At 46.6% G+C, this 13,277-nt stretch overlaps 1 protein-coding gene across 9 annotated transcripts in view; it reads left to right on the top strand.

The window, feature by feature from the left end:
• Positions 1-13,277, top strand: part of C2CD5 (C2 calcium dependent domain containing 5) — a 160,064-nt gene that overhangs the window by 119,476 nt on the left and 27,311 nt on the right. For all 9 annotated transcript variants that reach the window (XM_068277983.1, XM_068277982.1, XM_068277981.1 and 6 more), the window contains 5 exons: positions 160-324; positions 4,617-4,757; positions 7,386-7,449; positions 12,380-12,441; positions 12,551-12,649. In XM_068277983.1, coding sequence (XP_068134084.1) covers positions 160-324; positions 4,617-4,757; positions 7,386-7,449; positions 12,380-12,441; positions 12,551-12,649 — 531 coding nt within the window. The remainder of the gene's footprint in view (positions 1-159; positions 325-4,616; positions 4,758-7,385; positions 7,450-12,379; positions 12,442-12,550; positions 12,650-13,277) is intronic.

Here is a 13,277-nt window from a genome sequence, read left to right as displayed (position 1 = left end):
ATTTTTAGGAGAAGGAGGATAGATACAATTGTTTTTCTCATCAGTTGATTTTCACCTTGGAGGTCCTTTTATAAAAAATCAATAAAACTGCCTAATTTGTGAATAACAAAATGCACCTAGTTCTGTTATTTCCAGCTTAGTAACTCTTGGGATTTGTAGTCCGCTACAGGGGTCTATCTGACTGCGTTACCCACCCCCGGAGGGATCCAGATCGCCGGCAAGACCCCCAGTGACGCCGCCTATGAGCAGCACGTCTCGCACATGCAGAAGAAGATCAACGAAACCATTGCCAAAAACAAAGAGCTTTATGAGATTAACCCGCCGGTAAGTCAGCTGGAGGAAAACAGTATGATAGGTTTGGCATGGTGCAGCTTTTGTGGTGTCAGCAGATTTCATTGCTTGTATAGATGTACAAAATAACCAATAGAAAACCCCTCCACCTCTGATACTTTCTTAGTAACATTAAAGCTGTACTCTGGGCACAGATGTTCTCCTTGTCCCGGCCTCATTGGCTCCCGCACCAGTGCCTGCCAGTGTAATGTAAGTCGCTGCTACCATCACATTTTCCTACCATTTTCATACCTTTTAAAGCAAACCAGTGGCTTTAAAAACAGAGAAAGTCACATGCTTACCTTGGTAGAAGATCCTCCAGAGGTTTCCTACGTAGTTCTCGAGACCACCAATCCAGCTGCACTGCTCTGGATGCCTAGTGCTTGTGCAGTAGCTTGCAGCCACTCCGTTTCAGTGGAGAAAGCCAGGCCTTAGCAGCTCTGTGTTACTGTGCAGGTGCGAGGGTCGAAGGTTCTTGCTAGAGCTGCAATGTCGTCCCCCCCCCCCCCCCCCCGAAGGAAAAAAAAAACATAAATGAATCGCATTAGGCAGTTTCCCCCTCCCCCCCCCCCCTTCTAAAGCGCTGAAAGGGCCGCATGTGCTGGCTGCGGGCCTGTGGCTCACTAACCAGCACACCGCGTTCCAGCACTGAGAGAAGAGTGACATCAGCGCTTGAATGTGGGAAGCAGATTAGTGAGCCCACTACAGAGGACTTTCTATACTGGGGCACCACCTATATCCTGCTACAGGCTACTTATACTGGGGGAACGTATACCTGGCTACCTATACTGGGGGCACCTATACCTGGCTAGGGCAAGGGAACGAGCTGAGACAGAAGGGGATGAAAGAGGCACAGGGGGACTAAAGGTGGACAAGAGGCACAGGAAGAAAAGAGGGGGACAAAAGAGAATGGATAAAGGATAAGAACGGACCTACAAGTCCCTATCTCATTCGTCAACCGGGGACTACCTGGATTTTGCTAGTATTTGGCTCCACCCACAACATGCCATGGTCATGCCCACTTTTTGCCACATCACCCACTTCCTTCGCGCACGGACACTGGGGTGGGGTGGTTAGTGGGCGGTCACAGCAACCAGTGGGTTGGCCCGGGGGGGGGGGGGGGGGGGGCAGGTCTGATGTGTCAGGGGCCCCAAAATTTCTGATGGCTGCCCTGTAAGGCAGCATCCCCCCCCCCAGTATACATTCCTTGGTCAGGAACCTGTAAATACTAAAATAATTAACTCACCTGGCAGATGACTCCTCCAGCGCTGGTCTTAGGGCAGTCCCTTGCGCAGCACTTCCGGCAGCTAAATCTCATGCTGAGACGGCCAGTAATGAGATCCGGCCGGGTGATGCGGTTCGAGTCCGCATCATCTCGGGACTCATATACAGCCGGCTCAGTGTGGACTGAGATCGCTCCGCTGCCGCTCTGCATTCCGGGATGTCAGCAAGAAAAGCCAGCGACTGGTGGGCCACAGCAGGTGGCCTGACGGGCCGAATGCACGACCTCCAGTTGGACACCGCTGATCTAGAGGCTTCCCTCTACTGAGGTAAGTATTTACATAGAGCACTTTTTTCTCTAGAGCATACATGTCAAACTCTGGTCCATGGGCCACTAAACACCAGGGAACTGTATAGAGGAGGGATGGGGCACTAAACACCAGGGAACTGTATAAACGAGGGAGATGGCCACTAGACATTGAGGTTGGTCCGCGACGAGGTCCCACTGTTCAATTACAGCCCACTTTCCATTTGAGTTTGACACCCCTGCTCTAGAGGTACAGTGATGTGAAAAACTATTTGCCCCCTTCCTGATCTCTTATTCTTTTGCAAGTTTGTCACACTTAAATGTTTCTGCTCATCAAAAACCGTTAACTATTAGTCAAAGATAACATAATTGAACACAAAATGCAGTTTTAAATGATGTTTTTATTATTTAGTGAGGAAAAAAAACTCCAAATCTACATGGCCCTGTGTAAAAAAGTGATTGCCCCCCCTTGTTTAAAAAAATACCTTAACTGTGGTTTATCACACCTGAGTTCAATTTCTGAAGTCATCCCTCAGGCCTGATTACTGCCACACCTGTTTCAATCAAGAAATCACTTAAATAGGAGCTATCTGACACAGAGAAGTAGATCAAAAGCACCTCAAAAGCTAGACATCATGCCAAGATCCAAAGAAATTCAGGAACAAATGAGAACAAAAGTAATTGAGATCTATCAGTCTGGTAAAGGTTATAAAGCCATTTCTAAAGCTGTGGGACTCCAGTGAACCACAGTGAGAGCCATTATCCTCAAATGGCAAAAACATGGAACAATGATGAACCTTCCCAGGAGTGGCCGGCCGACCAAAATTACCCCAAGAGCGCAGAGAAAACTCATCCGAGAGGCCACAAAAGACCCCAGGACAACATCTAAAGAACTGCAGGCCTCACTTGCCTCAATTAAGGTCAGTGTTCACGACTCGGCCTGCATGGCAGATATCCAAGACGCAAACCACTTTTAAGCAAAAAGAATATTAAGGCTTGTCTCAATTTTGCTAAAAACATCTCAATGATTGCCAAAACTTTTGGGAAAATACCTTGTGGACCGACGAGACAAAAGTTGAACTTTTTGGAAGGTGCGTGTCCCGTTACATCTGGCGTAGAAGTAACACAGCATTTCCGCAAAAGAACATCATACCAACAGTAACATATGGTGGTGGTAGTGTGATGGTCTTGGGTTGTTTTGCTGCTTCAGGACCTTGGAGGCTTGCTGTGAATTCTACTGTCTACCAAAAAATCCTGAAGGAGAATGTCCGGCCATCTGTTCGTCAACTCAAGCTGAAGCGATCTTGGGTGCTGCAGCAGGACAATGACCCAAAACACACCAGCAAATCCACCTGGCTGAAGAAAAACAAAATGAAGACTTTGGAGTGGCCTAGTCAAAGTCCTGACCTGAATCCTATTGAGATGTTGTGGCGTGACCTTAAAAAGGCGGTTCATGCTAGAAAACCCTCAAATAAAGCTGAATTACAACAATTCTGCAAAGATGAGTGGGCCAAAATTCCTCCAGAGCGCTGTAAAAGACTCGTTGCAAGTTATTGCAAATGCTTTATCTACGGTTATTGCTGCTAAGGGTGGTTCAACCAGTTATTAGGTTCAGGGGGCAATTTCTTTTTCACACAGGGCCATGTAGGTTTTGAGGTTTTTTTCTCACTAAATAATAAAAACCGTCATTTAAAACTGCATTTTGTGTTGAATTATGTTATCTTTGACTAATAGTTAACGGTTTTTGATGAGCAGAAACATTTAAGTGTGACAAACATGCAAAAGAATAAGAAATCAGGAAGGGGGCAAATAGTTTTTCACACCACTGTATACCTTAAACTTCCTGGCGGTAAGCCAGAGCTGAGTTCGGGCTATGCCGCCGGAAGGCACCGCTCAGGCCCCGCTGGGCCGATTTGCATAATTTTTTTTTTGCTACACGCAGCTAGCACTTTGCTAGCTGCGTGTGCAATACGATCGCCGCCAATCCGCCGCTATCCATCGTACCGCAGCCAAACACCCCCCCCCCCCCAGACCCCGTGCGCTGCCTGGTCTATCAGTGCCAGGCAGCGCTGAGGGGTGGATCGGAGTCCCCTTTGACGTCACGACGTCGAGGATCTCCTGATCGCCCGAGCCGATCGGAGGGGCTGGGGGGATGCCGCTGTGTAGCGGCTATCATGTAGCGAGACCTTGTCTCGCTACATGATATAAAAAAATAAAAAAAAACAAAAAAAACTGCTGTGCTGCCTCCTGGCGGATTTTAATAAACCGCCAGGAGGGTTAATGTCCATAAAAACATATAACACCATCTTGTCTAAGTTCCCGTTTAGTTTAAGCTTATACCAGCAATGTTTTTTTGTTAGTTTTTGACATATTAGGAAGGGTAAGTTACATCCTTTTTCTGCTGTCTGTGTTACTTCCTGCCTTAGTGCCCACCAGGATTCTGATATGAGCCCTGGTTCCCCGGTAGACAGGAACTGGGGTACAGCTAAATGAATTAATAGATTCCAAATCATTCCCAATGCTTCAAAAATGTGTATGTTCTTCCTTTGCTTGCTCTGTCCTCTGCAGGAGAGCTTCACCACAACTCCCGTGAGAAAAGGAAGTGGGGAAAATTCTCCTAAAGGAGTCACAAACCGCAATAAAACATCAAAGATTGTAACCCTTCCCTACAGTATCAAATATAAGGAAAATGATTTGGCCCTTCTTGTCACTTTGCAGGGAGTTTTTTTTGCATCTCATATTGCACACTTTGTTACAGGAAGTTTTGGAGGAGATTGTGGGGTCCCCGATCCCTGAGCCACGACAGAGGACGAGGCTTCTCCGGTCACAGTCTGAGAGCTCAGATGAAATCATAGAGCTGGACCTGTCTCATGGCAAGAAGGACGCATTTGTGCTGGAGGTGAGAAAAGAGAACTGCACCAGAATCGCAAGGAGATGATAGAAACTACTGCATATACTCACATATAAGCCGACCTGCAGTTAAGCCAAGGTACCCACTTTTCCTTCAGAAACCAGGGAAAAGTGATTGACTCATTTATAAGCCTCCCCCTCAGTATAGCCCCCTCCACAGTAGCGAGATGTGCCCCCAGTACAAGTAATTCCTTCTTCCCATAGCCAGATGTGCCTCAAGGATAATACAGCTGTGTCTCAAGACACCACTACATGGCATCATAGATATGAGACACAATGATTGCCACACAGGAAGAATCCCAGATCATTGCACAGCTGACATGTTGCTTGCACGCTTTGCTCCACAAGCCAGGGGACAGAGCAGCGCACTCTGCACACCATGTTGCAGAGGATGCGGGGCAGGAAGACAGCAGGGAGCCAGCTGGCAAGAGCAGAATCACTAGTGCAAGATCCTTATGCTCCTCTGCCAGTAACAAAACCTGCTCCAACATCTGTTCTGCTCCACTGACTGGCATATAAGCCTAGAGGATAACATTTCAGCACATTTTTGTGTTGAAAAAATTAGGCTTATACGTGAGTATAGAAGGTGTTTCATTTCTAGTGTTGGGGCGGCTTACCTATCACTCATGTTGTCGAATGCAGTGTTCCTCAACATTTTCACAGCAAGTACCCCTTTATGAACGACAGTGTTTGCTGAGAACCGTTTTTTGTAGGTAGCGCCATCTCTCATTCATGTTTAATGTCATGGCCTCAATTCACTAAGCTTAACTCCAGTCTTTAATAACTCTTCTGAGCTGTTTTACAGTTATCACAATTATATCACCATGGTGATAACTGTAAAACAGCTCAGAAGAGTTATTAAAGACAGGAGTTAAGGTTAGTGAATTAAGGCTGTCCTCTACTGCTGATATTAGCCCTTGCTGTAATTTGGGAAATGTGGATGGGGAAGATTTTCTGGTAAGTACTCTTCTGTGACTGTAGTTAAGGCCGTTTCCAGGCATGGGCCACCCAGGAAGCGATCGAGCTACCGTACTCTTCCCTTTACATCTGCCACATCCATTGCCACATCTGCTAACGCTGCCAGGGAAACGTAAGTGCCAGCATCCAGCGCTAAAAGACATCCACTGCAATTTACCAAACATTGTTACTTGGTGCCTATTGTAACTTGGCACCCAGTGCTGCTTAGCACCCACCACACCTTGACTGTTTAGCAACTTGGCACCCAGTTCTACTTGGCACGCATCGCCTGTCCTAGTGTCACTGTACCATGACTCTGGATAGTGTAAACACATTTTTCAGCCCTGTGCATGCTGGCCAGGTGTAAAATAAGGCACTTCTATTGGGAGAGGAAGGCGTAACAGTCGTATTCAGTCAGAAAACATTTCCTTTTGTGGTGATATCAGTCTAAAGCTTTGTATGCATGGTGAACATTTGCCAACTGTGATGTTTTGGGGTGACATTGCTGCACACTCTGTCAAACATCATGTTCTGTCTGATGAAGAGAGGAGGCATGATACTATGGACCACTATTTAGAGCTACAGGTTCAGTCGCTTAATGCAATCGTCCAAAGAGATGCAAATCATCAGATCACAAAAAAATGAGACTGTTACTAAAAACTAGTGGCATTAACCCTTTCCACTCTGAGTTTTTTCCTAAAGGGAGTCGTTTCTGCTCGGAGTTTTTTTTTTTTTACAGAAATACACTCTCCCTCTTACTCTCTCTCCCATTTTAACATGGAACATAACATAGTAACATGGTATATCTTATTTTAAAGAACACATTATAACGTTTAACTTAATACCTTATTTGGACAGTATGTCATCTTATATTGGCTGGTAGCAGAGAAGAAAGCCAAGGTATGGTATATTTTACGCAATCATAGGTGGTTTTATGCCTGCCACCCGGTGTCTTCATGTCACTACACACGATGCAACCTTTTGTATTTCAATTGGGAATTAGAGCAATGAAATACTGGCTACTATTTAGACGCTCCTCCACGTCCATTGCATAGGATGCCATTGATCCTCTATGCAACTTTGCAAGCAATCTGCAAGCAATCTGCATGGAATCTGCAGAAAGGAATCTGCAAGAAGGAATCAGCAAGGAATAAGCAAGGAATCTGCAAAGAATCAGCAAGGAAATTGCCAGGAAAATTCAATGCATTGATCACTTCCTGGTAGTGCTGATCGCGCACTTCCGGTTTGGGGCAGGGGGGTACCACCTGTGTGGGCATGTACTCCTACATGCCCACTATACAAAGGGAGAGAGATCGGACTTTGCCCCCCACAGATGTGCCTGCAAACTGCCGCTGAAATTATGTCCTGCATAGCGGGACATATGAGTGCAACGGGAAATTCGTGATGTCCCGCTATGCGGGACATACGAGTGGAAAGGGTTAATATTATTTGAGGCTGAAAAGATCTACTACATGTACATAGCTTGATCTAGGACTATACTCCCAAAACTACAATTTCAGTAACTATTTTTAGGTAAATAAAAGAACATTTGAAAGCATTCTCAAGTATTCCCTGTGTTTAAACAAAACAAAGGCACGCATTCACGTCTAAAATTTACAGAGAGATTTTTAAATATGTATGTGTGTGGTTTCTTTTTTAGATTGATGACACGGATGCAGTGGAAGATGTTCATTCCCTTCTTACCGATACACCGCCCCCTCCAGGTAAGATTTGTGTACTACTGACTCCACTTAAAACTTTTACCCTGTACAAATCACTCGATCCCTTGGGTGACAGTACAGAGCTGATGTTGTACAGATGCGTCACTATATAGAAAGAAAGGAAAGACAATCGAGAGCCCCCAATAGTGTATTACTGGTAAATAATTGGCATAGGTCGTAGATAAATGGATTATACTCACAAGACTGGGTTGCCGGATTCAGGCAACCGCTCTCATCGCCTATGGGGAAATTAGAACCTGTCCCCACTTAGGTTAAAAAGTCGCTCTCTGTAGAAAAGAAGGGGGTCCACACTCATCTACCAGGTGGATAACAATGTACGGAAAAAAACAGAGGCGCCAGCAAAATAAAAACAGTATCAATTTTAAGACAAAATAAAATGTGGAAGGTAAGGGTGGACTCACCTACCCAACAACTGACACAACCACTTTGTATGGTATATTAAATATAATTTTAATTAGTACTCTAAAAAGGGGGGTATGCAATGCGTTTCACTGGTCCCAAGCTCGGTTCTGCAGGCAAAAAATCACAGATAGGAGTAACCACGAGGTTGTGCGTACTGGTGTAGCGCCTCTAGCGCTAGCGTCACTAGCTTTCAGGCTAGAGATGTGTCGAGGAACAGTGCACAATGGAGCAGTTTACTGCAGGCGCAGTGGGTAAGGAGGACAATGCGATTGTTGCTCATTTGCTCATAATTCTTGGCCTAGGTGGCCCTTATCGTCCGCCACGACCAGTATACACTCTGAAGCTCCGTCTACACGGAGCGATGTAACAGCAATGTTACTTATCAATCGAGCCACTAATGCTCAGGTCGGATTTCGCCACTGCCGATTCCCTGCTCGTTCCCCATGAGGGGACAATGGCAGGGAATCGAGCGGAAGATAAGCGGCGGCAGCGGGGACGAGCGGGGGAATGAATCCGACGTGCGAGTGGGGATGCGGCTGGTACCCGCGGGGATGCGGAAGAGGTGATCTGGCGGCTAATTGAGCCGCCGGATCGCCTCGTGTAGATGGGGCTTTAGAGGTTAAAATGTTCAAGGTGGCCACACGTTACAGCTTTTCTGTTTGATTTTACCCCAATTTTTGGTACCGATGAATCGAAAGATTTTTTTTATTGAGATATCTGATCTAATTTCCCTAAATTTTTTTTTATTGGATGTGTTGGAAAACTCAGACCAACTCTACCAATAATTATATAGCATGTGATGGATTTTCAAATTGCATTCAACCAGAATACATTGTTTATAACTATTCAGTATACTGTATACCAAACTTTGTGTTTGTATAAAGAACAAAAAGGCTGGATTCATGAAAAGAGTGTGTGTGTGTGTGTGTGTGTGTAGATCAGGGGTGCCCACACTTTTTTGGCTCGCGAGCTACTTTAACATTTGCCAAGTCCAGGAGATCTACCAACATTTAAAGTGTTGCAGACCCCCCCCCCCCCCGTCACGAATAGCCCCCAGGTACAAGTGCCTCCAGTATAGGTAGCTAAGTATAGGTTCCTTTAGCAAAGGTAGCTGGGTACAGGTGCCTTTAGCATAGGTAGGTGGGGATAGGTACCTTCAGCATAGGTAGGTGGGGATAGGTACCTTCAGCATAGGTAGGTGGGGATAGGTACCTTCAGCATAGGTAGGTGGGGGTGGGTCCCTTTAGCATAGGTAGGTGGGGATAGGTCCCTTTAGCAGAGGTAGGTGGGGATAGGTCCCTTTAGCATAGGTAGGTGGGGATGGGTGCCATTAGCATAGGTAGGTGGGGATGGGTCCCTTTAGTATAGGTAGGTGGGGATGGGTCCCTTTAGCATAGGTAAGTAGGTGGGGGTGGGTCCCTTTAGTATAGGTAGGTGGGGATGGGTCCCTTTAGCATAGGTAGGTAGGTGGGGATGGGTCCCTTTAGCATAGGTAGGTAGGTGGGGATGGGTCCCTTTAGCATAGGTAGGTAGGTGGGGATGGGTCCCTTTAGCATAGGTAGGTAGGTGGGGATGTGTCCCTTTAGCATAGGTAGGTAGGTGGGGATGGGTCCCTTTAGCATAGGTAGGTAGGGGTGGGTTCCTTTAGCATAGGTAGGTGGGGGTGGGTCCCTTTAGCATAGGTAGGTGGGGGTGGGTCCCTTTAGCATAGGTAGGTGGGGATAGGTCCCTTTAGCATAGGTAGGTGGGGATGGGTGCCATTAGCATAGGTAGGTGGGGATGGGTGCCATTAGCATAGGTAGGTGGGGATGGGTCCCTTTAGTATAGGTAGGTGGGGGATGGGTCCCTTTAGTATAGGTAAGTAGGTGGGGGTGGGTCCCTTTAGCATAGGTAGGTAGGTGGGGGTGGGTCCCTTTGGCATAGGTAGGTAGGTGGGGATAGGTGCCTCTAGCGTAGGTAGGTAGGGATAGGTTGCATTAGCGTAGGTAGGATGGGTGCTCAATCACTTACCTCTCTCCAGTGGCGATGTCTGGTCTCCCCTCTCGGACTCGGAGCGCTTCGGTGTAGCGTCAGCTACTGCAGCCCCTCACATTGTGCAGCCCCGCATGCGCAGTAGGAGCCTGCGTCCTGTGCAGCCACCGTCCAGTGTGTGCGCGTGTGCCCGGCGCCGCCGCCGCCAGCCAGCCATGACGTCGCGTCATGGCCTCTTCAGCCGCGCCTCCTCTCTCTTCCCCGCTTCCTATAGGCCGGCGGCTGGCAGCAAAATATGATGGGAAAGCTGCCGGCCGCAAATTGTGATGGGACGCGGCCAAGAGGCCGCGATCTACCAAATAGGCGGTCGCGATCTACCGGTAGATCGCGATCCACCTATTGGGCACCCCTGGTGTAGATAATGAAAAGATGGAAAGAGTTGGTTATGGTACGTAGTGAGAAAAAAATATGCATGACATTTTTTGGGGGGTAGAATTATCATAATATGTAACTGTATTGTCCTTAGTTTTCTGTTTATTAATTTCATACATAATCAGTGAGTGTTTGTAGCACACAGGACTGGTTTTAGACTTTTTGCTGCCTGAGGCAAGCTTGTGAGGATGCACAGCATACAACAATTTACTCTGCTTCATTTAATGTTCTCACATGACATGCTGCAGCTCAACACCATAGCAGGCTGGCTGTGTGTCTGTGGTACAAAACATCCACAAGTTCTACAGGGACCTCCAGGCATTGATTCTGAAAGAGATCTTACCAGCTTTCCAGGAAGATTCCACCTCAGCTTGTGTTGTTATGGGTTTTTTATTCATACAGTGGGTTGCAAAAGTATTCGGCCCCCTTGAAGTTTTCCACATTTTGTCATATTACTGCCACAAACATGAATCAATTTTATTGGAATTTCACATGAAAGACCAATACAAAGTGGAGTACACATGAGAAGTGGAATGAAAATCATACATGATTCCAAACATTTTTTTACAAATAAATAACTGCAAAGTGGTGTGTGCATAATTATTCAGCCCCCTTTGATCTGAGTGCAATCAGTTGCCTATAGACATTGCCTGATAAGTGCTAATGACTAAATAGAGTGCACCTGTGTGTAATCTAATGTCAGTACAAATACAGCTGCTCTGTGATGGCCTCAGAGGTTGTCTAAGAGAATATTGGGAGCAACAACACTGTGAAGTCCAAAGAACACACAAGACAGGTCCAAGACAGGTTAGGGATCAAGTTATTGAGAAATTTAAAGCAGGCTTAGGCTACAAAAAGATTTCCAAAGCCTTAAACATCCCACAGAGCACTGTACAAGCGATCATTCAGAAATGGACGGAGTATGGCACAATTGTAAACCTACCAAGACAAGGCCGTCCACCTAAACTCACAGGCTGAACAAGAAGAGCGCTGATCAGAAATGCAGTCAAGAGGCCCATGGGTACTCTGGACGAGCTGCAAAGATCTACAGCTCAGGTGGAAGACTCTGTCCATAGGACAACTATTAGTCATGCACTGTACAAAGTTGGCCTTTATGGAAGAGTGGCAAGAAGAAAGGCATTGTTAACAGAAAGCATAAGAAGTTCTGTTTGCAGTTTGCCACAAGCCACGTGGGGGACACAGCAACCATGTGGAAGAAGGTGCTCTGGTCAGATGAGACCAAAATAGAACTTTTTGGCCAAAATGCAAAACGCTATGTGTGGCAGAGAACTAACACTGCACATCACTATGAACACACCATCCCCACTGTCAAATAGGTGGCAGCATCATGCTCGGGGGGTGCATCTCTTCAGCAGGGACAGGGAAGCTGGTCAGAGTTGATGGGAAGATGGATGGAGCCAAATACAGGGCAAACTTGGAAGAAAACCTCTTGGAGACTGCAAAAGACTCGAGACTGGGGTGGAGGTTCACCTTCCAGCAGGACAATGACCCTAAACATAAAGCCAGGGCAACAATGGAATGGCTTAAAACAAAACATATCTATGTGTTAGAATGGCCCAGTCAAAGTCCAGATCTAAATCCAATCGAGAATCTGTGGGAAGATCTGAAAACTGCTGTTCACAAACGCTGTCCATCTAATCTGACTGAGCTGGAGCTGTTTTGCAAAGAAGAATGGGCAAGGATTTCAGTCCCTAGATGTGCAAAGCTGGTAGAGACATACTCTAAAAGACTGGCAGCTGTAATTGCAGCAAAAGGTGGTTCTACAAAGTATTGACTCAGGGGGCTGAATAATTACGCACACCCCACTTTGCAGTTATTTATTTGTAAAAAAATGTTTGGAATGATGTATGATTTTCGATCCACTTCTCACATGTACACCACTTTGTATTGGTCTTTGACGTGGAATTCCAATAAAATTGATGCATGTATGTGGCAATAATGTGACAAAATGTGGAAAACTTCAAGGGGGCCGAATACTTTTGCAACCCACTGTATAAAAGCTGTTGTTTTTTTGGTGTGACATGCAGTGTTAATGTTCCAGCAAGTGTACACCCCTGCTCACCCATTCCCAATGTCTCCCATATAGGGTTTTACATCTGCAACACAGAGATTATGCCTGGGATCAATAACTGGACCTCCGACATTCAGGTGACCCTCACATCTCTTGTTGTTCTCTTTGTGTTTCTTAGGGTGTCACATCTTCTCTCTATTATAATCTATAATGAGAAAGGTCAGCCTTTGATGTTCTTATTTTCAGATGTTCACCTCTGTCAGAGTTATCAGAATTAATAATATAAATCCGACCAATCAGACGCTCAACAAAAACTTCAATGACGTGTGTGAGAATGTGCTGAAGGTACATGCTTCCTTTATTCTCTCTTTATCATTCACTTTCTACAGCTCCCTCTTCCTCATCAATCCATCCCTTGCCAACCCTCCCCTTCTTTCCTCCCCAGTCTCTCCTATTCACTCCTCCCCAGTCTTTCCTCTTCACTCCTCCCCATCTTTCCTCTTCTCTCCTCCCCCATCTCCCCTTCTCTTCACCCCCATCCCACCCATTCTGTTCTCCCCCATCCCTCCGCTCCTTCCCCATCTCTCCCCTTCTCTCTGTGCCTCTTTCTCCCTTCCTCTACTTCCCCATCCCACCCCTTCTCACCAAACCCATCCCTCCCATCCTACTTCCCCATCCCTCCCATCCTACTTCCCCATCCCTCCCCTCTTTCCCCATCCCTCCCCTTCTCACCTTGTCCATCTCTCCTATCCTCTACTTCCCCAGCCCCCTTCTCTCCTCCCCATCCCCCTTCTCTCCTCCTCCATCCCTCGGGTTCTCTCCTACCCCATCCCTCACATTCTCTCCTCCTCATCCCTCCCATCCTCTCCTCCCCATCCCTCACATTCTCTCCTCCTCATCCCTCCCATTCTCTCCTCCCCATCTCCCCTTCTCTCCTACCCCATCACTCCCCTTATCTCCTACCCATACCCTT

Source organism: Hyperolius riggenbachi, chromosome 3, assembly GCF_040937935.1.
Source record: "Hyperolius riggenbachi isolate aHypRig1 chromosome 3, aHypRig1.pri, whole genome shotgun sequence".
In the NCBI taxonomy this organism is placed as follows: domain Eukaryota; kingdom Metazoa; phylum Chordata; class Amphibia; order Anura; family Hyperoliidae; genus Hyperolius; species Hyperolius riggenbachi.
The sequence above is the reverse complement of the archived record's forward strand: the minus strand, read 5'-3'. Positions and strand labels throughout refer to the sequence as shown.